The sequence below is a fragment of the Pongo pygmaeus genome, chromosome 1 (assembly GCF_028885625.2).
Source record: "Pongo pygmaeus isolate AG05252 chromosome 1, NHGRI_mPonPyg2-v2.0_pri, whole genome shotgun sequence".
NCBI lineage: Eukaryota > Metazoa > Chordata > Mammalia > Primates > Hominidae > Pongo > Pongo pygmaeus.
The window spans coordinates 221,121,117-221,146,818 of record NC_072373.2 but is presented as its reverse complement, the minus strand read 5'-3'; the positions used below and the strand labels follow the sequence as shown (position 1 = coordinate 221,146,818).

Genomic DNA, 25,702 nt, shown 5'->3' with positions numbered 1-25,702 from the left:
TATTTTATTTTTTTGAGACGGAGTCTCACTCTGTTGCCCAGGCTGGCGTGCAGTGGTGCAATCTCACTGCAACTTCCGCCTCCCGGGTTCAAGCAATTCTCCTGCCTCAGCCTCCTGAGTAGCTGGGATTACAGGTGCCCGCCACCATGCCCAGCTAATTTTTGTATTTTTAGTAGAGACGGGGTTTCACCATGTTGGCCAGGTTGGTCTTGAACTTCTCAGCTGATCCACCTGCCTTGTCCTCCCAGAGTGTTGGGATCACAGGTGTAAGCCACCGTGCCTGACCATATTTTATTATTTTATTATTATTTTTGAGACAGGTTCTCCCTCTGTCACCCAGGCTGGGGGACAGTGATGCAATCATGGCTCACTGCAAGCTTGACCTCTGGGCTCAAGTGATCCTCCTACCTCAGTCTCCTGAGTAGCTGGGACCACAGGCTTGCACCACCATGCCCAACTAATTTTTTTATTATTTGTAGAGACGGGGTCTCTCTATTTTGCCCAGGTTGGTCTTAACCTCCTGGGCTCAAGTGTTGGGATTACAGGTGAGCCACCATACCCAGCCCACTTTCTTTTTGTTTAGTCACAAGAACAAAATGTTTTCTTTGTTTGAGATGAAATCTCTCTCTGTGGCCCAGGCTGGAGTGCAGTGGCGCGATCTCGGCTCACTGCAACCTCTGCCTCCCGGGTTCCAGTGATTCTCCTGCCTCAGCCTCCCGAGTAGCTGAAACTACAGGCATGTGCCACCGCACCCAGCTAATTTTTGTATTTTTTAGTAGAGACAGGGTTTCACCGTGTTGGCCAGGACGGTCTCGATCTCTTGACCTCGTATTCTGCCCACCTTGGCCTCCCAAAGTGCTGGGACTACAGGCATGAGCCACCGTGCTCAGCCAAGAACAAAATGTTTTTATCAGGAAATTAGCTGCTAACAAAATGTCAGTCTGCTCTATGAAATAGAGTATGTTTATTATAATCAGCATTGAGGCAGAAGACTGAGGCAGGAGGATCATTTGAGCCCAAGTTCCAGGCTGCCTTGAACTATTGTCTTGCCACTGTACCGCAGCCCAGGTATCACTGAGACCATGTCTCTGGAAAAAAAAAAAAAAGTTTTCAGGGGTGGGACTTGGTGTTGGCCAAATAAAGTGCAAGTATACTTTGTATTTTCCGTGAATATTAATGCTTTAGCTTAATTCATTGTCAAGATCTATATAAATAAGCTTTAGGATTTTGATTAATGGAATGAATGACTCCTTTTATAAACCTAATTATTTTTAAGTTTTACTTTTGTAGTTTTTTTTTTTTTTTTGAGACGGAGTCTCACTCTGTCTTCCATCCTGGAGTGCAGTGGCTCAATCTCGGCTCACTGCAACCTCTGCCTCCAAGGTTCAAGCAACTCTCCTGCCTCAGCCTCCCGAGTAGCTGGGATTACAGGCGTGCACCAGCACGTCTGACTAATTTTTTTTTTGTATTTTTAATAGAGACAGGGTTTCGCCATGGTGGCCAGGCTGGTCTCGAACTCCTTGATCTGCCCACCTCGGCCTCCCAAAGTGCTGGGATTACAGGCATGAGCCACCACGCCTGGTTGCTTTTGTAATTTTTGAGTGTATAAAACATGTAACTTTGTTTTAAAATCTTTGATCCAAAGGACTGTTCAGCAGTCTGGAGTAAAGGAATTACAGCATTATGTTAGGAATCAGGCGGCCTGTGTGTTTTGTTTTTTTTTTTTTAGGCAGAGTTTCACTTCGTGACCCAGGCCGAAGTGCAGTGGTGCCATTGCGGCTCACTGCAGCCTCAGCCTCCTGAGCTCAGGTGACCCTCCCCCCTCAGCCTCCTGAGCTCAGGTGACCCTCCCCCCTCAGCCTCCTGAGTAGGTGGGACTACAGGCACACACCATCACGCTCGGCTCATTTTTGTATTTTTCATAGAGACGGAGTCTCCCTGTGTCGCACAGGCTGGTCTTGAATTCCTGGACTGAAGTGATCCGCTCCACCTTGGCCTCCAAAAGTTCTGGGATTATAGGCGTGAGCCACCATGCCTGGCTGAGACCTGTGTTTTACTCTTTGCTGTGTTTCTAACTGGCCAAAAGGTCCTAAGGGAAGTTTTTAGACTCTGTAGACCTAGATATTCTTATCTGTAAAAGAGGAGGGAAGATGGTTGGCCATCACCTTTAAGACTAATGCCCCCAACAAAACAGATTTATTGAGGCGTTTTGGTTTTTTAAAAAATATGTTGTAGAGATGGTGTCTCACTATGTTGTTTAAGCTGGTCTTGATCAAGCGATCCTGTTGCCTCGACCGCCCAATCTGTCGGAAGAACAGGTGTGAGCCACCACACTTGACCTTTTATTGAGATTTCAAGGACCCTTTTGACAATTCTGTGCTCTTTTTATGGTGGAATTTAGAAGCCTATGCATTTGTGTGTGTGTGTGTGTGTGTGTGTGTGTAATACTGGAACAGGCCTAGTGTTACAAGTTAAAGGTAGATATTTGGTCTAGTTTGTACTTGAAAGGGAACATCATTCAGGAAATATTACAATACTAGGAGAAAGTCTTACAGACATGAAATTTTTATGTCCTTTGATGTTCTGATCTTCCCACATAGAATGCGTAATTTCCTTTAGCAAACTCTTCTCAGTTATAGAAGTTGGATACTGCCGCCTGGAAGCTTGGTAATTCCTGTTTCCTGAAGCAGACATAGCTTTCTCCATTCTGTGTTACACACCTCACTTGTGGAAGATTTGTTCTATAGTTGATATGTGGGGAGTTTATTCATCTTCTAAAAGAGAGTTACAGCAGATTATGTTCGTTTTTTAATTCTTTAATATCTGGCTTTGTGAAGATGAAGGAAGAAAAAACCCGTATTCCTTGAGACTTGGCTTCCTGACCATGATTCCTCAAGTTTGGGGTGGGAGAGGGCATGAGGACAAGAGAGCGTGTGAGGTTTGAAAACAGAGTGAGATTTTGTACTATTGATTTGATGTGTTTTCAGTTGCAATATTTAATTCACATTGATTTCTAAATAAAATCAAAGACACCATCAGGTTTTTGTGAGTGTGCTTTTTTTTTGACACAGGGTCTTAAAAAAGACCCCTCTGTTGCCCATGCTGGAGTGCAGTGGTATGATTATAGCCCACTGCAGCTTCTAATTCCTGGGCTCAAGCAATCCTTCCACCTCACCCTCTCAAGTAGCTAAGATTACAGGTGCATGCCACCATGCCTAATTTTTATTTTTTTTTAAGATGGAGTATTGCTCTGTCACCCAGGCCACAGTGCAGTGGTGCGATCTTGGCCCACTGCAACTTCCACCACCTGGGTTCAAACGATTCTTCTGACTCAGCCTCCCTAGTAGCTGGGATTACAGGCTCCCGCCTCTGTGCCAGGCTAATTTTTGTATTTTAGTAGAAACAGGGTTTTACTATGTTGGTCAGGCTGGTCTTGGACTCCTGACCTCAAGTGATCCACCCGTCTTGGCCTCTCAAAGTGCTGAGATTACAGGTGTGAGCCACTGCGCCCGGACTGCCTGATTAATTTTTTAAGTATTTTGTAGAGACAGGGTCTCTGTGTTGCCCAGGCTGGTCTCAAAGTCCTGGCCTCAAGTGATCCTCTCTCCTCGACTCCCCAGAAGTGCTGGGATTACAGATGTGAGGCACGACTGACCATCAGTATTTTAAATTTAAGAAAGGAGAGAAATGGGTTATGGTGGCATATGCTCTTTGTTTCAGCTACTCAGAGGCTGAGGCAGGAGGATCCCTTGAGCCCAGAAGGTTGAGGCTACAGTGCACTAGGATCACACCCCTGCACTCCAGCCCTGGGCGACATAGTGAGACCCATATCTTTTGTTTTGTTTTGTTTTTGAGACAGAATCTTGCTCTGTCACCCAGGCTGGAGTGCAGTGGCACGATCTTGGCTCACTGCAACCTCCGCCTCCCAGGTTCAAGCGATTCTTCTGCCTCAGATTCCCGAGTAGCTGGGACTACAGGTGCATGCCACCACGCCCAGCTAATGTTTGTATTTTTAGTAGAGACAGAGTTTCACCATATTGGCCAGGCTGGTCTCGAACTCCTGACCTCACGATCCACCTGCCTCGTGCTGGGATTACAGGCGTGAGCCACTGCGCCTGGCTGAGACCCATCTCTTAAAAGAAAATAAGGAGGCCGGGCACCGTGGCTTGTGTCTGTAATCCTGACACTTTGGGAGGCTGAGGCAGGTGAATCACCTGAGGTCAGGAGTTCAAGACCAGCCTGACAAACATGGTTAAACCCCATCTCTACTAAAAGTACGAAAATTGGCTGGGCGTGGTGGCGCATGCCTGTAATCCCAGCTACTCGGGAGGCTGAGGCAAGAGAGTTGCTTGAACCCGGGAGGCGGAGGTTGCTTTGAGCTGAGATCGTGCCATTGCACCCCAGCCTGGGCAATAAGAGTGAAACTCTGTCTCAAAAAAAAAAAAAAAGAAAGAAAGAAAAGAAGGAATGGAGTCCCCTGGTGTTTAGAGATTGAGGAGCACTTGTATACATGATAAATTTTTGCAGAATTGCCCCACTTGATCCGAAATGTGAAGATCATGTGGAAGATGCAGGAAAAAATGAATTCAGATGATCTCTTTGATGCCTTATAAAAATATTACAAATGCAGTGTGTTACACTATGTGATATACACTGGAGCTATATTACTACAGTATTATTGTACACATACTATACTATGCTACAGATACAGTTTTTTAAAACAATTTGTAATTATGTGTTTAATTTTATAACTTGTTTTGTAGGGTAGAAATTTTAAAGCCTGCTTATTTGCTACCATAATGATCATTGAAGTTTATTATTGATTAATTTTAACTAAAAAGTTACTTGGCCTTTAATTGTGATAGGTAAAATAATATTCTCCTAAGAACCCTATGATGCTGTATTATTTATTCCTTCAATAAGTATTTTTTCAGGGCTTACTTTGGGTTATATTTCCTGAAATTAATGAATCAAAAGTTTTACTGTATTCTGTGAACTTGTTTCAGAATTCTCACTACAGTAGATGCCTTGTGTATTTTACTTGAGTCTTAGAAAGAGAGAAAATTTAGTTTATTTCCTTCATAAGTCCTGCAGAAGTTTTAATAAATTAGTACATGTGAAGAACTGCTTTCAGGAATGGATAAATGTTTTGTAATATTCTTCAATGAAGAGAAGCATTAAAAGGTGGCAAGTTTACTTTCATAGAATGCTGGAAGGGTTAAAATTGTATTTATTCGTATTCAGTAATTGTTTTCACTACAACGGGTAACTCAAGTTTCTCTGTTTTCTTTTTTCATACTTTTTTTTTTTTTTTTGAGATGGAGTCTTGCTCTGTCACCCAGGCTACAGCGCAGTGGGGCGATCTTGGCTCACTGCAACCTCCACCTCCCAAGTTAATGCGATTCTCCTCCCAAGTAGCTGGGATTATAGGAGTGTGCCACCACACCCAGCTAATTTTTGTATTTTAAGTAGAAACAGGGTTTCACCACATTGGCCACACTGGTCTCGAGCTCCTGACCTCAAATGATCTGCCTTCCTCGGCCCCCTAAAGTGCTGGGATTACAGGCATGAGCCATCGTGCCCAGCCAATGGTTTTTTTAAACGTGTCATTTTCCTTTTCAGCACCATAGGTATATATATTTTAAAGTACTTGCAAATGCCTGGGTAAACATTCTTCTTTTTTCATAGGAAGATATTCATAGAGTTAAAGTAATTTTTAAAATTTCAATGTAAAACATGATTTTAAAGACATTGATGGGAAATTGCTGTGAGAAATCATTTGTCCCTGTACTAGTGACTACAGTTTCACTGTACTGTCAGCTCTGTGAGGGCAACAAAGTGTCAGGTTTTTAATTTCCACTAAGGTGTTCAATCAATAAATGGATCGATCTATATCAAAGGACATTGTTGAGTCCACTCATATTTTTTTCAACATTTTATTATAAAAATTGTAAACATACAGTAAAGTTGAGAGAATTTTGCAGGGAACACCCTTATACTCACCATCTAGATTCTATCATTAACTTTTTTTTTTTTTTTTTTAAGACAGAGTCTCGCTCTGTTGCCTAGGCTGGAGTGCAATGGCGTGATCTTGGCTCACTGCAACCTCCGCCTCCCAGGTTCAAGCGATTCTCCTGCCTCAGCCTCCCAAGTAGCTGGGACTACAGGCGCCTGCCACCATGCCCAGCTAATTTTTTTGTATTTTTAGTAGAGACAGGGTTTCACCATGTTAGCCAGGATGGTCTCGATCTCCTGACCTTGTGATTCACCCGCCTCGACCTCCCAAAATGGTGGGATTACAGGTGTGAGCCACCACACCCAGCCTCATTAATGTTTTATTATACTTGCTTTATCACACATTTTTCTATAGGTTTATTAATATATCCTTTTGTGTTTTTGAGATGGAGTCTCGCTCTGTCGCCTAGGCTGGAGTGCAGTGGTGTGATCGTGGCTCACTGCAACGTCTTCCTCCCAGATTCAAAGGATTCTCCTGCCTCAGCTTCCCGAGTAGCTAGGATTACAGGCGCCCAGCTAATTTTTGTATTTTTAGTAGAGATGAGGTTTCACCATGTTGGCCAGGCTAATCTCGAACTCCAAACCTCAGGTGGTCCACCTGCCTCAGCCTCCCAAAGTGCTGGGATTCCAGGCATGAGCCACTACATTGGCCTGGTTTATTATATATCTTCTTTTGGGTGCATTCCGAGGATTTTTCTGGACTATCATGGAAGTTAATTTGTATTTCTAATTTGTATTTGTGGACCATAGTTTGAATTGGTGCAAGAGAGGTGATGAGGGGTGAGTTTTAGGCATTAGGTGTAGCTCTGTTACTGACCTCATATGAAGTATATTGATAACTTATGATTTCTTAGTAATGTTCCTATGATTTTATTATTGTTTCCAGCTTTTTATATAATCTTCTGATAGAAATACCTCGGTTGCTGCAATGTCATGATGGTGTGACTGCAGATTGTGCGTGTTTACTGTTGCTGTCACAAATAACTTGAACATTATTTCACATGGGGCTTCATCCTTCCTGTGTTTTCTGTTTAGGAGTAGCCCATCGAAGCCAGAGCAGTGAAGGAGTCAGTTCTCTCAGCAGCTCGCCCTCTAATAGCCTTGAAACGCAATCTCAGTCTCTCTCACGTTCTCAGAGCATGGATATCGATGGTGTCTCATGTGAGAAAAGGTAAAATGAAGCCAGTTTTCTAATATGCTCTTTTATTTAGGGGAAGAGAAAGATCCATTCACTTTAGCCTGTAGTCCGTAGTCAGAAATGCCAGCTAGAGACCCATGCCAGTCCTTAGCAAATTAGTGTCAAATGTATTAAATTTAAAGATTTTGTATTATTCAGAAATGTGCTTCATACTTTTGTTGTTGTTGAGACAGAGTCTCACTCTGTTGCCCAGGCTGGAGTGCAATGGTGCAATCATGGCTCACTGCAACTTCCGCCTCTCAGGTTCAAGTGATTCTCCTGCCTCAGCCACCTGAGTAGCTGGGATTACAGGCGTGTGCCACCATGCCTGGCTAATTTTTGTATTTTTAGTAGGGACAGGGTTTCACCTGTTGGTCAGGCTGGTCTCAAACTCCTGGCCTCAAGAGATCTTCCTGCCTCAGCCTCCCAAAGGACTGGGATTACAGGCATGAGCCACTGTGCGTGGCCCACTATACTTATGTATTAAATGTCTTTTATGAAATAATGGTGTAGTCAGTTAAAAAAAACATCTGTTCTCATTTTGTAAATATAAAGTTGGCAAGCATATGCCTCTCCCTAAAACTTTTACTGAGTAGTGAAATTTAAAAGTTTGTAATACTTCAGACAGGTAAGCCAAATACCCTATTTGCTTCATAAGGATCAGGGTGTCTTGAAAGAGCCCTCCTGTGTTGCATATGTGCCAAAAATGGGTGGTAAGAGTGGCTGAGGTATTGATTCCTTTCATGGTTGAGCAAGTCAGACTCCTTGGACCTGGCTCCTCTCCCCTCAAGCAGTGTCCTTGGTTCGTGTCAGTGGGCTAAACAGATGAAAAGGGGAATTAAGTCCGGGCTCGATGGCTCATGCCTGTAATCCTAGCACTTTGGGAGGCCGAGGCAGGTGGATCACTTGAGGTCAGAAGTTCAAGACCAACCTGGAAACCCTGTCTCTACTAAAAATACAAAAAATTAGCTGGGCCTGGTGGCAGGCGCCTGTAATCTCAGCTACTGGGGAGGCTGAGGCGGGAGAATCACTTGAGCCCAGGAGGCGGAGGTTGCAGTGAACCAAGATTGTGCCACTGCACTCCAGCCTAGCCGATAGAGTGAGACTCCATCTCAAAAAAAGAAAAAGAATTAAAAGTATGAGTAAGGGGCTGGGCGTGGTGGCTCACGCCTGTAATCCCAGCACTTTGGGAAACACAGACATGGATCACTTGAGGCCAGGAGTTCAAGACCAACCTGTCCAACATTGTGAAACCCTGTCTCTACTAAAAGTAGAAAAATTAGCTGGGTGTGGTGTTGCATGCCTGTAGCCCCAGCTACTTGGGAGGCTAAGGCAGGAGAATCACTTGAACCTGGGAGGCATAGGCTACAGTGAGCTGAGATCACACCACTGCCCTCCAGCCTGGGTGACAAGAGTGAGACTCTGCATCAAAAAATAATAATAATAATAATAATAATAACCAAATAGAATATCTAGAAATGAAAAGGTAATTTACATTGAGAACTTGCTGTAAGAGTTAAATAGAGGTTAGACATAGCTGAAGAAAGAATTGACGAACTGAAAGAGCTGAAGAAATTACCCAGAATGTACCACAAAGAACAAAGCAGATGAAAAATATAAAAGATGTTTAGAGATACAGAGGACAGAGTCCTTGGTTTCTCCTGAAGTGTACCTAGGATTGAAATTTCTGGGTAGAACATTAAAATTATAGTGAATGCAGATGTTCAGCTTTAAAAAAGGAAAAAAAGACAACAGGGGTCCAGGATATATCTAAACATCAAAAAGGGAGAATAGAGAGTTGGAGAGATTTCCTTCCACTCACTCTTACTCCACATTTTTTTCTGTACTGGTTTGAAATATATTATTTAAAAAAATCAGGCCGGGAGCAGTGGCTTATGCCTGTAATCCCAGCACTTTGGGAGGCCGACGCAGGTGTTCACTTGAGTTCAGGAGTTGGAGACCAGCCTGGCCAACATGTCGAAACCCCATATCTACTAAAAATACAAAAATTAGCGGGGCCTGGTGGCGTGTACCTGTAGTCCCAGCTACTTTGGAGGCTGAGGCAGGAGAGTCGCTTGAACCTGGAAGGTGGAGGTTGCGTGAGCTGAGATCGCACCACTGCACTCCAGCTTGGACAACAGAGTGAGACTTTGTCTCAAAAAAAGTAATAAATAAATAACACATCATGGAAAATCGGGTGTCCATTCCCTCAAGCATTTATCCTTATTTTTTTTCGAGATGGAGTCTCACTCTGTCTCCCATACTGGAATGCCGTGGCACGATCTCGGCTCACTGCAACCTCCGCCTGCTGGGTTCAAGCAATTCTCCTGCCTCAGCCTCCCGAGTAGCTGGGATTACAGACATAGGCCACCACACATGGCTAATTTTTGAATTTTTAGTTGAGATGGGGTTTCACCATATTGGCCAGGCTGGCCTCAAACTCCTGACCTCAAGTGATCCACCCGCCTCAGCCTCCCAAAGTGCTGGGATTACAGGTGTCTTATATTTCAATTACGTTTGCTTTAAAATAATACAATATAATATAAATATATCATGATCAATTTAGGCTTACTTTAGGAATGCAAGGATGCATTGATATTAGAAAATCTATAAATATCATCTACCATATTGTATGTTAAAAAGAAAATCCTTATAATGTTGGTAGCTGCAAGAGTTTGATAAAATTCCACATTAATTCATGATAATAAGAAAATGAGGAACAGAAAGGAGTATCTTTAAACTCACAGTGTGGCACAGACAAAGTTCACCAAATATTCCACATGCTCCCCAGAATTTCCCATTCTCTTTTACAGTTAGACTGGGGCCAGTGACTAGTTCTGTCCAGTAGACTATGAACTAGAGTGACATGTGTCACTTTTAGATGAAGGCAGTTGAGCCGATGTTCCTCCTCCGTCCCTCTCTTCTCTTGCTCCAGTGACCTTGGAGGCTGTGTATTGCAGATGACATAAATTAAAGATGGAGTAAGGATGCTTCACTCTCATCAGACATTGTGTAAGCAAGAACTAAATCCTTACAGTGTTATGCCTCTAAGATTTCAGAGTGTATGTGTTACTACAGTATAGCCTGTCTTACTCTAACTAATATAAAGGGCATCTACCAAAAAACTACGGCAACTCTCCTATTCAGTGGTGAGAAGTTAGCATCATTTTCTGTAAAATCAGCAATAAGAACAAGGATGACTGCTATTTCTTCTTGTATTTAGCAGTGCAATAAAACAAGTAAGGATTGGAATGGAAGAAACAACAGTAATAATTTGCAGATAAATTATTTACATGTTGGCTGGGCACAGTGGCTCACACCTGTAATCCCAGCACTTCTGGGAGGCTGAAGCAGGCAGATCACTTGAGGTCAGGAGTTCGAGACAAGCCTAGCCAACATGGTAAAACCCCATGTCCACTAAAAATACAAAAAAAATTAGCTGGGCGTGGTGGCGTGTGCCTGTAATCCCAGTTATTTGGGAGGCTGAGGCAGGAGATTGAATCTGGGAGGCAGGGGTTGCAGTGAGCCAAGATGGCACCACTGCACTACAGCCTGGGTGACAGAGCAAGACTCTGTCTAAAAAAAAAAAAAATTATTTACATGTAAACTTTCTATGTATAAATAAATAAGTTGCTTATAAGAAGTGTATATTTAAAATCAGTTGCATTTCTGTCTGCCAACAACAAAAAGTTAGAAGACGTAATTTTTAGAAAGGTGCCATTCACAATTTCATTAAAAAGTATTAACATATGGTACCTAGGAATAAATTTAGCAAAAGAAGTATAAAATTTTTATAAAGAAAATTATTAAAGCTTATTGATAGACCTTAAAGAAGATCTTAATACTTGGAGAGTAATGAAAACTCAGTAATATAATTATGTTACTTCTTCCCAATTTGATCTCTAAGAGTGAAAAAAATTTTGGTCAAAATCCCAGGAGGGTTTTTAAGGAATTCCTCAGGCTGATTCCTAAGTATGTGTAGAAGAGGAAAGAGCCAAGGATAGCTAAGGCCTCTTAAAGTAGAAGAATAAAATGGAGACATTGACCTAGCAGATATCAAGATTTGTGAGGTTTTAGTAATTAAGACAAAGTGGTATTGGCCAGGGACAGACAAATTGTCTAACAGAAGAGTAATGAGTCTCCAGAAATAGACCCACTCATTAATGAAAATTGGACACGTGACATAGGAGATTTCATATTAATGTAAAAAGGATGATCTTTCCAGTAAATGGTGCTAGGGCAATTGTTTAATTGAGGGTAAATGATATGTACTTAACCAGTTTTTGTAATAAGACTTCAGTTGAGTTTTTTATTTTCTTAATTAAATTTTTTATTTTTATTTTTTATTTTTTTGAGACGGAGTCTCGCTCTGTCGCCCAGGCTGGAGTGCAGTGGTGCGATCTTGGCTCACTGCAAGCTCCGCCTCCCGGGTTCAGGCCATTCTCCTGCCTCAGCCTCCCGAGCAGCTGAGCCTACAGGTGCCCACCACCACGCCCAGCTAATTTTTTGTATTTTTTAGTAGAGATGGGGTTTCACCGTGTTAGCCAGGATGGTCTTGATTTCCTGACCTTGTGATCTGCCCACCTCGGCCTCCCAAAGTGCTGGGATTACAGGCATGAGCCACCGTGCCCAGCCTATTTTCTTAATTAAATTTTAAAAAATGTTTATTTAATTTTTTTTAGAGCTGGAGTCTTGCTATGCTGTCCAGGCTGGGATACAGTGGTTATTCACAGGCACAGTAATAGTGCATACAGCCTCAAATTTCTGGGCTAAAGTGATCCTCCAGCTTCAGCCTCCTAGGTAGCTTGGACCATAGGCGCATGCCAACATACCTGGCCTGGTTGAATTTTATGTTATTTTAAAATACTATATATAGATAACCTACTTTAATGATATACTTTTATTTATTTATTTGAGAAGGAGTTTCGCTCTTGTTGCCCAGGCTGGGGTGCAATGGTGCGATCTTGCCTCACCGCAACCTCTGCATCCTAGGTTCAAGTGATTCTCCTGCATCAGCCTCCCGAGTAGCTGGGATTACAGGCATGTGCCACCACGCCTGGCTAATTTTGTATTTTTGGTAGAGATGGGGTTTCTCCATGTTGGTCAGGCTGATCTCGAACTCCCGACCTCAGGTGATCCACCTGCGCTGGCCTACCAAAGTGTTGGGATTACAGGCGTGAGCCACTGCACTCGGCCAATGATATACTTTTAAAAAGTAAGCCCAAGAAAATGACAACTTAGGAAAAATATTTTCAACATGTATAAGAGACAAATTGTTTAGATCCTAATTTATGAAGAACTCTTAAAAATTAATAAGAAAAAAGATGGACCATTATCATTTTGCTTTCCTGATTGATTTAACTGATATTTTAAAACATTTTCTCACCCAGCAGCTACAGTGACATTGTGCTTATTTATGAAAGGTAAAAGGCTTATTTGTCTTTTGTACTTTAAGCATGTCCCAGGTGGATGTGGATTCAGGAATTGAAAACATGGAGGTTGATGAAAATGATCGAAGAGAAAAGCGGAGCCTCAGTGATAAGGTTGGTAAGCGATGAAGCCCTTGGTACAGGTAATAGAAATAAACACATTTCATGTCTTGTATCTGTAGAGTCTGTTAGAGTAGGGCCACCCGAAATCAGGAAGTCCTAGGCAGGTGATTATTTTTATTCTTTTGAGGAAAAACGAATAACCTAGATTACCCTTATTCATGGAAGTGTAACTCAGTCCTTTGATCTGATAATATCCATCTGTTTTTGGTTCAGGGCCATGATTTTACAGTAAATTTAGGTTGTAATAGGAACTAATTTAGAGCAAATTAGAATTCTTTTTGTGGTCTTTTGCTTTTTTTTTTTTTTTTTTCCTGAGACAGAGTCTCGCTCTGTCGCCCAGGCTGGAGCAGTGGTGCGATCTCGGCTCACTGTAAGCTCCGCCTCCCAGGTTCACACCATTCTCCTGCCTCAGCTTCCCAAGTAGCTGGGACTACAGGCACCCGCCACCACTCCCAGCTAATTTTTTGTATTTTTAGTAGAGATGGGTTTTCACCGTGTTAGCCAGGATGGTCTCGATCTCCTGACCTCATGATCCGCCTGCCTTGGCTTCCCAAAGTGTGGGATTACAGGCGTGAGCCACCGCACCCGGCCTGGTCTTTTGCTTTTAAGCAAGTAGATCGTCACATCTTTAGCAGTATTCTGAGGAAAATGACTGGGAATCGAAGCAAGAATATGTAGAATCTAGTAGCAAGTGGAAGGTTTTGGAAAACATGAAGCCTTTATATTTGAATATCACCTGAGCTTAGTGCTCTGCATTTAGGGTGTGTGTGTGTGTGTGTGTGTATTAATATAGATAATTACATCACTTTCTGTTTAGCAAATTATTAGGAATCCTTTAGCAACACATGTTAATGATTATTGGAAGTTGCACTGTAAACAAAAATAAAAAAGACAAACAAAAAAAAGAAAAAATAAGAAGTTGCACTGTAGCCTCCTAGTGGTGCAGTGCTTTATTTTGTATAGTTCTTTAATATTTACAAATTTCTTTTTTATATGCTATTTTATCTGTGGTGGTATGTAATAAGAAATGTTACGTTTTTGAAAAATTCCTGGAGGAAAATTGGTCATGCACCTAGGGTGTTAACCTGGTCCTGTGGAATTCAGAAAAGTAAATAGATAGGATATGTACATCCTCTCACATATTTTTCCTTGGTGACTTTTGATAATGCCTTTGCTCTTTTTTTTTTTTTTTTTTTCCAGACAGAGCCTCACTCTGTTGCCCAGGCTAGAGTACAGGGGTGCGATCTCAGTTCACCACAACCTCCGCCTCCTGGGTTCAAGTGATTCTCCTGCCTCAGCCTCCCGAGTAGCTGGGATTATAGGCGCCTGCAACTGCGCCTGGCTAATTTTTGTATATTTAGTGGAAACAGGGTTTCACCATGTTGGCCAGGCTGGTCTTGAGCTCCTGACCTCAGGTGATCCACTGGCCTTGGCCTTCCAGAATGCTGGGATTACAGGTGTGAGCCACCACGCCCGGCCATCTTTGCTCTTTTATGCTCCCCATAGATTGTATTGTAAGCTCATGAGACTTAGATGTTGTAACTTTGATGTTATAGGAATAGGCTTACTTTTCCCCTAATCAGTGGGTGAATGGTTTCATGCATTTTAAAAATATCGTCACTAATAATGAATTAAATCAGAATAACGTATTCCTATTGAAATACTTAACTCATACCTCTTATTTGAAGTTAACCTGCAAATCTTCTTCACCAGGAGCCTTCCTCGGGCCCTGAAGTGTCTGAAGAGCAGGCCTTACAGCTGGTCTGTAAGATCTTCCGTGTCTCTTGGAAGGACCGGGACAGAGATGTCATCTTTCTTTCTTCTCTTTCTGCACAGTTTAAGCAGAACCCAAAAGAAGGTAGGAATCTAGCTCAGCAGTCTTACTGCAGAGTACTCGACAAGAAAATAAGATGTGAGATCTTTGCCCTTTGTTATCCACGTTCACTCCATCTTGCTCTTGGGTTGTATTTCTGATGACAGGGATACTTCTTGATGAGGACACAGTTGTTTAGCCACTTTCTTCCCTTTCCACTGATCTTATCGATAACTTATTTTTCATTTCCATGATTTCTACAATACTATGTAAATAAGTTAATGGTCTCCATTTTCTCAGGGTTGGAGTTTTTCTCTTTGTAGTAAGAAGGTGCTTAGAGCATTACCTCCTCTTTATTTATTTATTTTTTTTGAGATGGAATCTCACTCTGTCACCAGGCTGGAGTGCAGTGGCATGATCTCAGCTGACTGCAACTTCTGCCTCCCGAGTTCAAGCGATTCTTCTGCCTCGGCCACCGGAGTAGCTGGGACTACAGGCGCGCATCACCACGCCCAGCTAATTTTTGTAGTTTTTTTTTTTTTTTTTGAGACAGAGTCTTGCTCTGGCACCAGGCTGGAGTGCAGTGGCACAATCTCAGCTCACTGCAACCCCCACCTCCTGAGTTCAAGCGATTCTCCAGCCTCAGCCTCCTGAGTTGGGATTACAGGCATGCGCTACCACACCCAGCTAATTTTTGTATTTTTAGTAGAGACAGGGTTTCATCATGTTGGCCAGGACGGTCTTGATCTCCTGTTCTCATGATCCACCCGCCTTGGCCTCCCAAAGTGCTGGGATTACAGGCATGAGCCACCGTGCCTGGCCTAATTTTTGTAGTTTTAGTAGAGACAGGATTTCACCATGTTGGCCAGGGTGGTCTCGATCTCTTGACCTCGTGATCCGCCCGCCTCAGCCTCCCAAAGTGCTGGGATTATAGGCTTGAGCCACCGAGCCTGGCCTTACCTCCTCTTATGAAGTATAGATATAGTGGGTGGTCTCCAGGGATCCTGAGAGAAGTGTTCTGTATGAGCTATACCTGCTTTAAGTTCCTATGAAGCCATGTATAGACGGTGGAATTGGTCTATTTGGTTAAATTGCTTAGCAAGATAGAACATAATGACATTTTGCTGTGTTTCTGATATTCAACTTTAAGAGGCCAAGCTTGTAACAAAATAATAAAACTCTTAGCAAGATATCAGCATCATAGGGCACTATCCTTTTTCTTTACAGCAGTCATTTGGAACGCAGAAGAGGTATGGGAGGTGTGCTGGAGTGGTTTTTTTGGCCTATCACTGGAATGTAACCTCCCTCATGGTAGGGATTTTTATCTGTTTTACTCATTGATGTATCCCTAGAAGGATATCTTGCATAAAAGAGTCCCTCAATAGATAGATTTTAAATGGATGCTTGAATATCAAGGAGATCGCCTTTCTCTTTTCTGTGCTGCCTATCTTCTGAGGAGGGAAAAAAAAAGTCCTTTGTATTTCTGGAGGATAGATAAAACTATTTCTGATTTTACTTATTAACTCTGCTAATGGAGCAGACCATGTATTTGAAACTCTGCTACTTGTTATTATAAATCTTAAGATTCTCAAATCTGTCTTACACATGTAAGTGGCAATTTTGAATAACCAAATGAGATAAAATTTCCATGAATTAAAACTTTTGTTTAGTGGTATTTAAAATGTATCTAAAGACCAACAGTAAATCAACTGGGAGCTGCAAAGAATAAGGAGGAAGCTAGAATGTAGCATTTGCTCCTGAAAGCCACATGGTGACTAGATATTGGACCCTTCATAAGATCTTTTGAACCTTGGACTTAATAGTTTTATTACTGTCTATAAAACATATCTAGACTAAGAAATATTAACCCAGTTGCATTTGTAGTATAATAAAGTAACCTCTATAGTTGGGAGTAGCTTCTTTTTACAATTAATATACATCAGTGGTAACTCTCAATGACTGCACCCCAACTTTCTTTTTAATAAACTTTTAATTTTGGAATAGTTTCAGTTAGTGCAGGGAGTTCCTGTATATACTTTACCCAGTTTCCCCTGACGTTAATATCTTATATAACCATGGTACATTTGTCAGAACTAAGAAATTACTACTAACTAAACACAAGGCTTTATTTAGGTTGCACCAGGTTTTCTACTAATATCCTTTTACCATTCCAGAATCTAATCCAGGATATACTGCATCGAACCACTCGGGGTCAGCTGGCTTATTCAAGGGCTGTGTAACCTGTGTTCGAACTGTGTGTAACCTGTTCTTTATTCTGCCTTTCCAACAGTGTTCTCCGATTTTAAGGACTTGATTGGCCAGATTTTAATGGAAGTGCTAATGATGTCCACTCAGACCAGAGATGAAAACCCATTTGCCAGTCTGACAGCCACATCACAGCCAATTGCTGCAGCAGCACGGTCACCAGACAGAAATCTCTTGCTAAACACTGGCTCCAATCCAGGAACAAGCCCCATGTTCTGCAACGTGGGTTCCTTTGGTGCCAGCTCTTTGTCTAGGTCAGTGTGGTTCTCTTTGCACATCTTACTGGTAGTAAAATAACTGTGAACTACATAGGCGAAGGGAATGTTTGTTGACAGTGTTAATCAGTGTCATACAGGGTATGGCATATCGTATTTGGGGAGGTGGATTTAGTCATTGGAAGTGGAATTCTCTTTTCTAGATTATTATTTTTTGGCTCTCTATGGTTAAGATATTGCTAGATGAAATTTTAGAAGCAGTTGGCTGTGTATACTACATCATTCTTCGAATGGGGACTTCATTGTCTTGTAAGTATAGCCTGTAGATCAATAGAGCAATTAGATTATAATTATTTAGGTGTTTATCTGCTAGATATACTTGAACTGAAATTATTCTCCTTTAAAAGCTTGATATTTTCTGTTTTAGTTAGTTATCTCAAGTTTTTCTTTGATTTTTCTCTTCTTTCCTCCCTTTCTCAACTAATTTAGCCTCTATGAAAGTAGTCCGGCTCCCACTCCCAGTTTCTGGAGCTCTGTTCCCGTGATGGGCCCGTCTCTTGCCTCGCCTTCCCGTGCAGCCAGCCAGTTGGCTGTGCCTTCCACTCCCCTCAGTCCTCACAGTGCAGCCTCTGGAACTGCTGCGGGAAGCCAGCCTTCATCCCCGCGGTATCGCCCCTACACTGTCACTCACCCATGGGCATCCTCAGGCGTCTCCATTCTGTCGAGCTCCCCAAGTCCCCCTGCCCTCGCCAATAGCCCCCAAGCAGTACCCGCCAGCAGTTCCAGACAGAGGCCCAGCAGCACGGGTCCACCCCTACCACCCGCCTCACCCAGTGCCGTGAGCAGACGCCCCTCCTCCCTGAGGATCTCTCCTAGGTATTTATCCCACAGGAGAGTTGCGTGTGTGTTTGCGGTGCAGGGAAAGGAGATTAACACGGTTTGGAAGAAGTGCTGTGTGACACTGACTCTGTTAAATTGTTGTTTTGGGTTATTAACCTGTGTGGCTAACTAGTTTGGTAGGCACGTACTCTGAGTCCATGCTTCTGCCAGGCTCTAATCATGCTGGAAAGTTTGGGTTGCTCTATTCTATTGTGAATCCCTTTCTTCCCTTTGAGAGTTGGGGCACACAGGAACCCTTTTTGGCCTTTTGTCCTGTTGCCAGTGGTAGTTGAAATGCAATCAGACCAAGCAGATGTGGGAGCAAATCTGGGCCTGGTGTTTTTTACTTCTGGTGAGTCGGGTGGGTCGGTTCATGCCCTGACGTGTTGAGTTTTAGTTATATGTAAGTTCAGTCTCTTAGAAGGAAGCAGTATCAGAATTCCACTAATTCAGTGGCCCCTTCTCTCAATGTACCTGTATGTGTTTCTATAATTTAGGTGAATTATGTTTCTGCATGTCAGTGGCCAAAAGTTTTAGTGTACGGTTTATTTAAAAGGACAGCAGTTGCAAAAGCTTCTCCCCCTCTTGCTTTTTCTTTGTTCTCTGATGGCCTTTTTTGCTTTTGTTGTGGTAGTATGTACGACAATCCTTTCTCCTTCCTCTTCCTCGCACTTTCTGGGGACAGTAGTGATGAAGAAGATGAAGAAGAAGATGATGATGATGGTGATGGTGATGACGAAGGTGGTGGTGGTGGTGGTGATGATTTTTCTTGTGTCCAGTTTGGGTCCAGGTACCAGAGGAATGGAGTCTTACCCCTGCATGTGTGTAGATGCTTAGGAACTAACTTCTATAAGCTCTAACAAGGGGTGTGCTTTGAATCCAGGCAGGATAGGTCAAATGAGGTGGGCTCCAGGGTATATTGATGTGTTCAGACCTTCTTGTGGGATAAAGTAGCACATAGGAGAATTTTCTTTTTCTTTCTTTCTCTCTCTTTCTCTCTCTCTCTCTCTCATCTCCTTTCTCTCTTTCCTTTTTTTTTTTTTTTTTTTTGACAGAGTTCTGCTCTTGTTGCCCAGGCTGGAGTGCAGTGGCGTGATCTCTGCTCACTGCAACCTCCTCCTCCTGGGTTCAAGTGATTCTCCTGCCTCAGACTACCAAGTAGCTGGGATTACAGGCGCCCGCCACCATGCCCGGCTAATTTTTGTATTTTTAGTAGAGACAGGGTTTCCCCAGGTTGGCCAGGCTGGTCTCGAACTCCTGACCTCAAGTGATCTGCCCATCTTGGCCTCCCAAAATGTTGGGATTACAGGAGTGAGTCACTGTGTCTGGCCCCAGAATTTTCAGAGTTGTCGCCTAGCAAGTTTGGAGGAAAACTTTATATATAATCATTTTTCAAAAGCATGAAAACAGATTAAAGATCAGTCATCAAGTTTATCCGCCTTTAGATCTAAAATGAGGGACCCTTCATTTATCTATTGTGAGAATGTTATTGTGAACTATCAGATGTGACAACTTGTACTCTCTGAGGCATGTTTTCTTAAGTACAGTTGCATGGATTGCTGCTATTTAGTAATGGGAGAGGGGCTGGGATTTGGGGGAAGTGTGTGTGCATGTGTGTGTGTGTGTGTGTGTGTGTGTGTGTGCGCGCTCCCTTCCCACCCCCTCCCAGCCTCCCCCGCCCCCCATTCACCCCCATTGAGCTCAGTCTGGGCAATCCATCGAAGAACATATGAGGTCATACCGTCTGGCATAACTGTGACTTTGCTTTCATGTCTAGCCTTAAATTTCTCTTAGCACCTCCTGGACCTCAGTGAAGCCAGACCCCATTTGTTTAAAGAGCCTTTGAAATGACCGCAGAGGCTGAAACATAGTTCCGGATGTTGCTGAATGTTTACCCCTGGAAACCGAGTGAAAAGCACTACTTGGGTTGTGTAGGTGACTTTGAGAAAGAGAATATAATAGCACCTTCTTTCTAATCCTCTGACTCATTGTCTTACAATTTTGCTCTTAAATTGAAGTTTCCTGTGGACTGGGTTGGTGTTTGTGCCCAGCACTGTTCAAAAATAACTCCAGGCTATAAATAGAGACTGCGGTAGGAGTTAGGTATACTTCATTCAATTCGATGGTATTCAGAAGAATCATTAGAGAATATATAAAGAGACAGAGGAATGTTGATACAAGGTTGAATATTGATTCAGGAAGGTTGATATTTGTATTACGTTGAACATTTTATCACCATTTCTCAAGTAAATTTCCCAAAGGTGAAAAAATATCTTTTTCACGTAGATAAAATCCTATTACATGATTATAATAATAAAGCAGGCATCCTTCCTAGGAATCAGTTTCCACATGGTAAAAGTGCTGTGTTATCTGTTTTACTGTAAATTTTCTGTGGGAGAAATTCTCTCTCACTGGCCTATTTAGTTGTGACTTTCTCTAACAACCGTATCAGATTGTGTGCTGCTTTTACTAATACCTCTCTTTCTGGACTTCTAACACCCCAGCCTTGCCTCAGATCTAAATTCTCTCCCTACTAGGAGGAATAAAATGTACCAAGTGTATAAAAATATCTGCAAATACTCATGGAGCATTGTGCACCAGATGTGGTGTCAGCTCTGTCCATGCATCAGCCCCTTTACTCCTCGCTGTAGCCTGCTGTAAGGAAGTGGCGGGGGGGAACGGGCGGGGCCGGGGGGACAGACAAGAGGGTCAAAGTCATAGAAATGCATTCAGACTTGAGCATCCTGAATCCAGACTCTTGTTCACCACCACACCGTGCTGCCACCCACTTTTCCATTTTTGCCCAAATAGGTCTTGTTTGTTCTTGTTCCTTACTACTGTTTTTGCTGCCGAGAGTCTGTGCATCTACTCGGTTCCTTTGGCAAGGAAGTGCCAGTATTTCACTCCTTAATTACAAAATGCCATCCCAGTCAGTTGATATGTCCCTTGTTGGCCGTTACAGTGAACTGTGATCATCCAGATTTTGGCAGCTTATAGGTTCTTAGTTGATATAAAAAAGAATGCCAAAGCATGGGTAAAAATACATGACATAACTATGTAAACAAGTAGAAGAACTTAGGGTTCTTCTAAGTAGGGTCAGAGCCAAGAAGAGCTAGCAAAAAACTTTGTTACTTTTTTTTTTTTTTTTGAGATGGAGTCTCGCTTTGTCACCCAAGCTGGAGTGCAGTGGAGTGATCTTGGCTCATTGCAACCTCCATCTCCTGGGTTTAAGCAATTTTCGTGCCTCAGCCTCCCAAGTAGCTGGGATTACAGGTGCATGCCACCACACCTGGCTAATTTTTGTATTTTTAGTAGAGACAGGGTTTCACCATGTTGGCCAGGGTGGTCTCAAACTCCAGACCTCAGGTGATCTGCCCACCTCGGCCTCCCAAAGTCTCAAACTTCTGACCTCAGGTGATCCGCCCACCTCAGCCTCCCAGATTGCTGGGATTACAGGCGTGAGCCACTGCGTCCAGCCATAACCTTGTTACTTTGAACAGTCAGCAAAGAAATAGCATTTTATCCTTCTGCCTTTCTCATTGATCTTCCCAGAATTTTTTTACTCTGAAGTAAGCGATTTTAACACTCACTTCTTGCCTGGTAAGACTAATGTCATAGAAGAATCATCAGGGGTTGGATCACTCTCTCCATCTGCTGGCCCAGTGGGTTCGATGTCTTACAAATCTTTTTGGAAGTAGTTGGAACATACATTTATATGTTAAGTATTTATAGGGGTGATGATAAGGATTAATTTTAAAAAAGTAAAACATTCCTTCTGTAATGTTTTGCAGACTTCTGAGAAAAGAACTGTTTGAGATATAAAGAACTGCTTTTTGCAGGAGTGGCATAAGTGAGTGAAGTGAGAATTACCGTGTGTGAAAAGATAACTGTTGGGTGTGAAAAGATAACTGTTGGGTGCTGGGCTTAATGCATGGGTGATGAAATAATCTGTACAGCAAACCTCCTATAACAGACCTTCATATGTACCCCCAAACCTAAAATAAAAGTTAATAAAAATCAATAAATCAATAAATAAAAGCTGGAAGTTGATCTGAAAAAAAAAAATTACCCTGTGATAAAGATACCATAGAAGTTATCCAGAGGAAAATGTTTCTAGTTGTTTCCTAGGAAGTTGATGACTAGAAGGAAATTTGGTGGTTTTGTGTTTGTTTTTTAACTGTAGATATTTCAGTGAAGGAGGTCAAATCTTGAATGTCACAAGCCTTGTATGAGTAGAGAAAGGGAAAATTAGTGAATAGTGAAAAACGTTGACATTCACTCTCCTGTTTTTGCTGATCGTCACTGCTTGGGGTTGAAACATAGAAACAGTGGAAAAGAAATCCTTCTGGCTGGGCACAGTGGCAAGCACAGGTAATCCTATCACTTTGGAGGCCGAGGTGGGAGGCTTGTCTGAGCCCAGGAGTTAGAGGCTGCAGTGAATCATGATCATGCCACTGCACTCCAGCCTGGGTGCTAGAGTGAAACTGTGTTCCGCTCTTCTCTCTGTCTCTTTCTCTCTCTGACACACACACACACGCACACACACACACACACGGTCTTTCCACCATATCTATCCCTAACATCCCCCAGTGATTTCCCTTCTCACACAGAGTAAAATCCGAAGCCTCTGACCATGGTCTACGAGACCCTGCATCTCACGTACACTCCGCACACTACACACACACACACCACACACTACACACACACCACACACTACACACTACACACACCACACACTACACACACCACACACTACACACACACACCACACACTACACACACACCACACACTACACACTACACACCACACACTATACACTACACACACCACACTACACACCACACACTACATACACACACTACACACTACACACACACCACACACCACACACACCACACACTACACACACACCACACACCACACACACACCACACACCACACACACACCACACACCACACAGACACACACACCACACACTACACACACCACACACACCACACACCACACACACACCACACACTACACACACACACTACACACCACACACACACCACACACACCACACACACACCACACACCACACACACACACACACCTCCACCCACCACACACACACACACCACACACTACACACACACACACCACAGACTACACACACACACACACCACACACTACACACACCCCCACACCAAGCGCACATGCACATACATGCCCCACTCTAACTTAATCTCCCTCTGCTTGTCTACTTCCCCTAACTCATATACTGGACTCCTGTTCTTTGCACATAATACTCCCTCCTGCCTTAGGCCTTTGTACTTGTTTCTCCCCTTCGGACCACTCTCCCCGCTAGATAGCTGTATGGCCGGCTCCCTCACTCTCCTCAGGTCTATCAGAGGGTGGCCACGGACCTCATTGTCTCAAACATTATATAGAACACACACGCACCCATGCACACACACTCGTTCTTCATCTGCCTGGTTCCGTGCACTATTCCAGGACCTTCAGCAGTGCCTAGAACACAGAACATCCATTAGCAACATTTGTTAAATGAATTTATAGTGCTTAAACTTGCACAACTCTGACTTTGCCTTGCTATTAGAAAATGCAAGGCCAGGCGCGGTGGCTCACACCTGTAATCCCAGCACTTTGAGAGGCCGAGGTGGGCGGATTACTTGAGGTCAGGAGTTCAAGACTAGCCTGGCCAACATGGCGAAACCTCTTCTCTACTAAAAATACGAAAATTAGCTAGGCATAGTGGCATGTGCCTATAATCCCAGCTACTAGAGAGGCTGAGGCAGGAGAATCACTTGAATCCGAGAGGCAGAGGTTGCAGTGAGCCAAGATCACACCACTGCACTCCAGCCTGGGCAACAGAGCAAGACTCTGTCTCAAAAAAAAAAAGGAAGAAAATGCAAATTCCAAAGGCTGCATTTGAGAAGTCAGTAAATGGGAGGGTAATTATAGAAGAAACTGAAACAGAGTCGCTTTAAGAGCAAGTTTTTATTAGTGCATTTAAAATGGGGTTCAGTCTGCACAGATCTGATGCACGTGTAATCCCTAGGCACATTTACATTGTGTTTTCAGAAGGATGCAGCTCTGTTTCTATTATTTTAAGTAATTACTTGGTTACATTGGACTGTTAATGTAGTTATCAGAAAATGGTTTGCATATTCTCCCAGAGGGAGGTATAATTTTCTAGATACTCTTAGGACTTAAATATGACATATTTCCAAGATTTGAGGAGGTCACAGTTGTAAAAGCATCATGAATTTTGTACAGCTGAGGGAAAATATTAAATACTACTTTAAATATTTAGAAATATTTCATTTTTGTTTTGTTTTGTTTTGTTTTAGATGGAGTCTCGCTCTGTCTCCCAGGCTGGAGTGCAGTGGCGTGATCTCAGCTCACTGCAACCTCCATCTCCCAGGTTCAAGTGATTCACCTGCCTCAGCCTCCCAAGTAGCTGGGATTACAGGCACCTGCCACCATGCCCGGCTAATTTTTGTATTTTTAGTAGAGACGGGGTTTTATCACATTGGCCAGGCTGGTCTCGAACTCCTGACCTCAAGTGATCTGCCCCCGCTCAGCCTCCCAAAGTGTAGAAATATTTCTTCATAGCATAAATTTATGCATGTACTATATTCCACTTTCTCCTTCAGTATCACACTCAAAGTTTGAATCTACCTCTTTCAGTTTGAATCTAAAAATTCTTGTAAATCAGTTTTTGACCATTGACACTTATGCTTGTATTAGTGAAACTGGCCACTTTTCTTACTTGTGATCATGATTTACTCTGGCACCTTTAGGATTAATATTATAATTTTGAAACATATTGACAAATACTGAGGTTGATGTTACATTTCCTGTTTGGTTAAAGCTTTGTTTCACTCCCCCCATCTGCCGCCTTGCAAGTCAGTTTGTTTGGTGCCTGGCTGGTGATTACTGTGTTAGTCCATTTGCATTGCCATACAGAAAGGGTAATTTATAACGAAAAGAGGTTTAATTGGCTCACGGTACCTCAGGCTGTCCAAGAAGCATGACACCAGCATCTGCTTCTTGTGAGGGCCTCAGAAAGCTTCCAGTCATGGCAGGAGGTGAACGGGGAGCAGGCAGGTCACATGGAGAGAGCAGGAGCAACAGAGAGGAGGAGGATGTCCCAGACTCTTTTAAACAACCAGATCTCACGTGAGCTCACTGAGCAAGAACTCACTCATCACCAAGGGGATGGTGCTAAGCCATTGGTGAGGGATCTGTCCCCATGATCCAGTCACCTCTCACTAGGCCCCTGCTCCAACACTGGGGACTGCATTTCAACATGAGATGTGGACAAACATCCCAACCATATCAATCACCAAAACACACTGAGCTCTTTTAGCTTTGAACATTCTCTTATATATCCTGAGTGCCTTTCCCCGCATTGCCTGGCACAAGAAAAGCAATCGTCTACGTGGTCTTCTACATACATTGTCACTTTTCATGGGTGAGTGCACAGTTTGTGAAAATATTTCAAGTGGCAGTGAGGGTTTCAAATTTAAGTTAAAATGAAGTAGGATGTATTGCTAGGAATGGGAGTAATTTCAGTGGCAGTTGCATGAGCCAGCGCCATCTAAGCATGCTGAGTTCACATGCACGCTCACATGCTGGCTGGGGGTGCTGCATCAGACTGAGGCCTGGCAGCTGGCAAGGACCTATTGACATCAAACATAAGATGCTTTTCGGCTGGACGCGGTGGCTCACACCTGTAATCCTAGCCCTTTGGGAGGCCGAAATGGGTGGATCACGA

General features: G+C 43.0%; 1 protein-coding gene across 8 annotated transcripts in view; it reads left to right on the top strand.

The window, feature by feature from the left end:
• UBE4B (ubiquitination factor E4B) overlaps positions 1-25,702 on the top strand; it is a 148,331-nt gene that overhangs the window by 55,527 nt on the left and 67,102 nt on the right. For 2 of the 8 annotated variants that reach the window (XM_063668065.1, XM_063668067.1), the window contains exons 3-8: positions 7,051-7,186; positions 12,648-12,735; positions 14,458-14,602; positions 15,785-15,868; positions 16,848-17,076; positions 17,527-17,913. In XM_063668065.1, the coding sequence (XP_063524135.1) occupies positions 7,051-7,186; positions 12,648-12,735; positions 14,458-14,602; positions 15,785-15,868; positions 16,848-17,076; positions 17,527-17,913 (1,069 nt within the window). Of the gene's footprint in view, positions 1-7,050; positions 7,187-12,647; positions 12,736-14,457; positions 14,603-15,784; positions 15,869-16,847; positions 17,077-17,526; positions 17,914-18,550; positions 18,707-25,702 lie in introns of all 8 variants that reach the window. The other 6 variants (XM_063668070.1, XM_063668074.1, XM_054440103.2 and 3 more) reach the window with 4 other exon arrangements.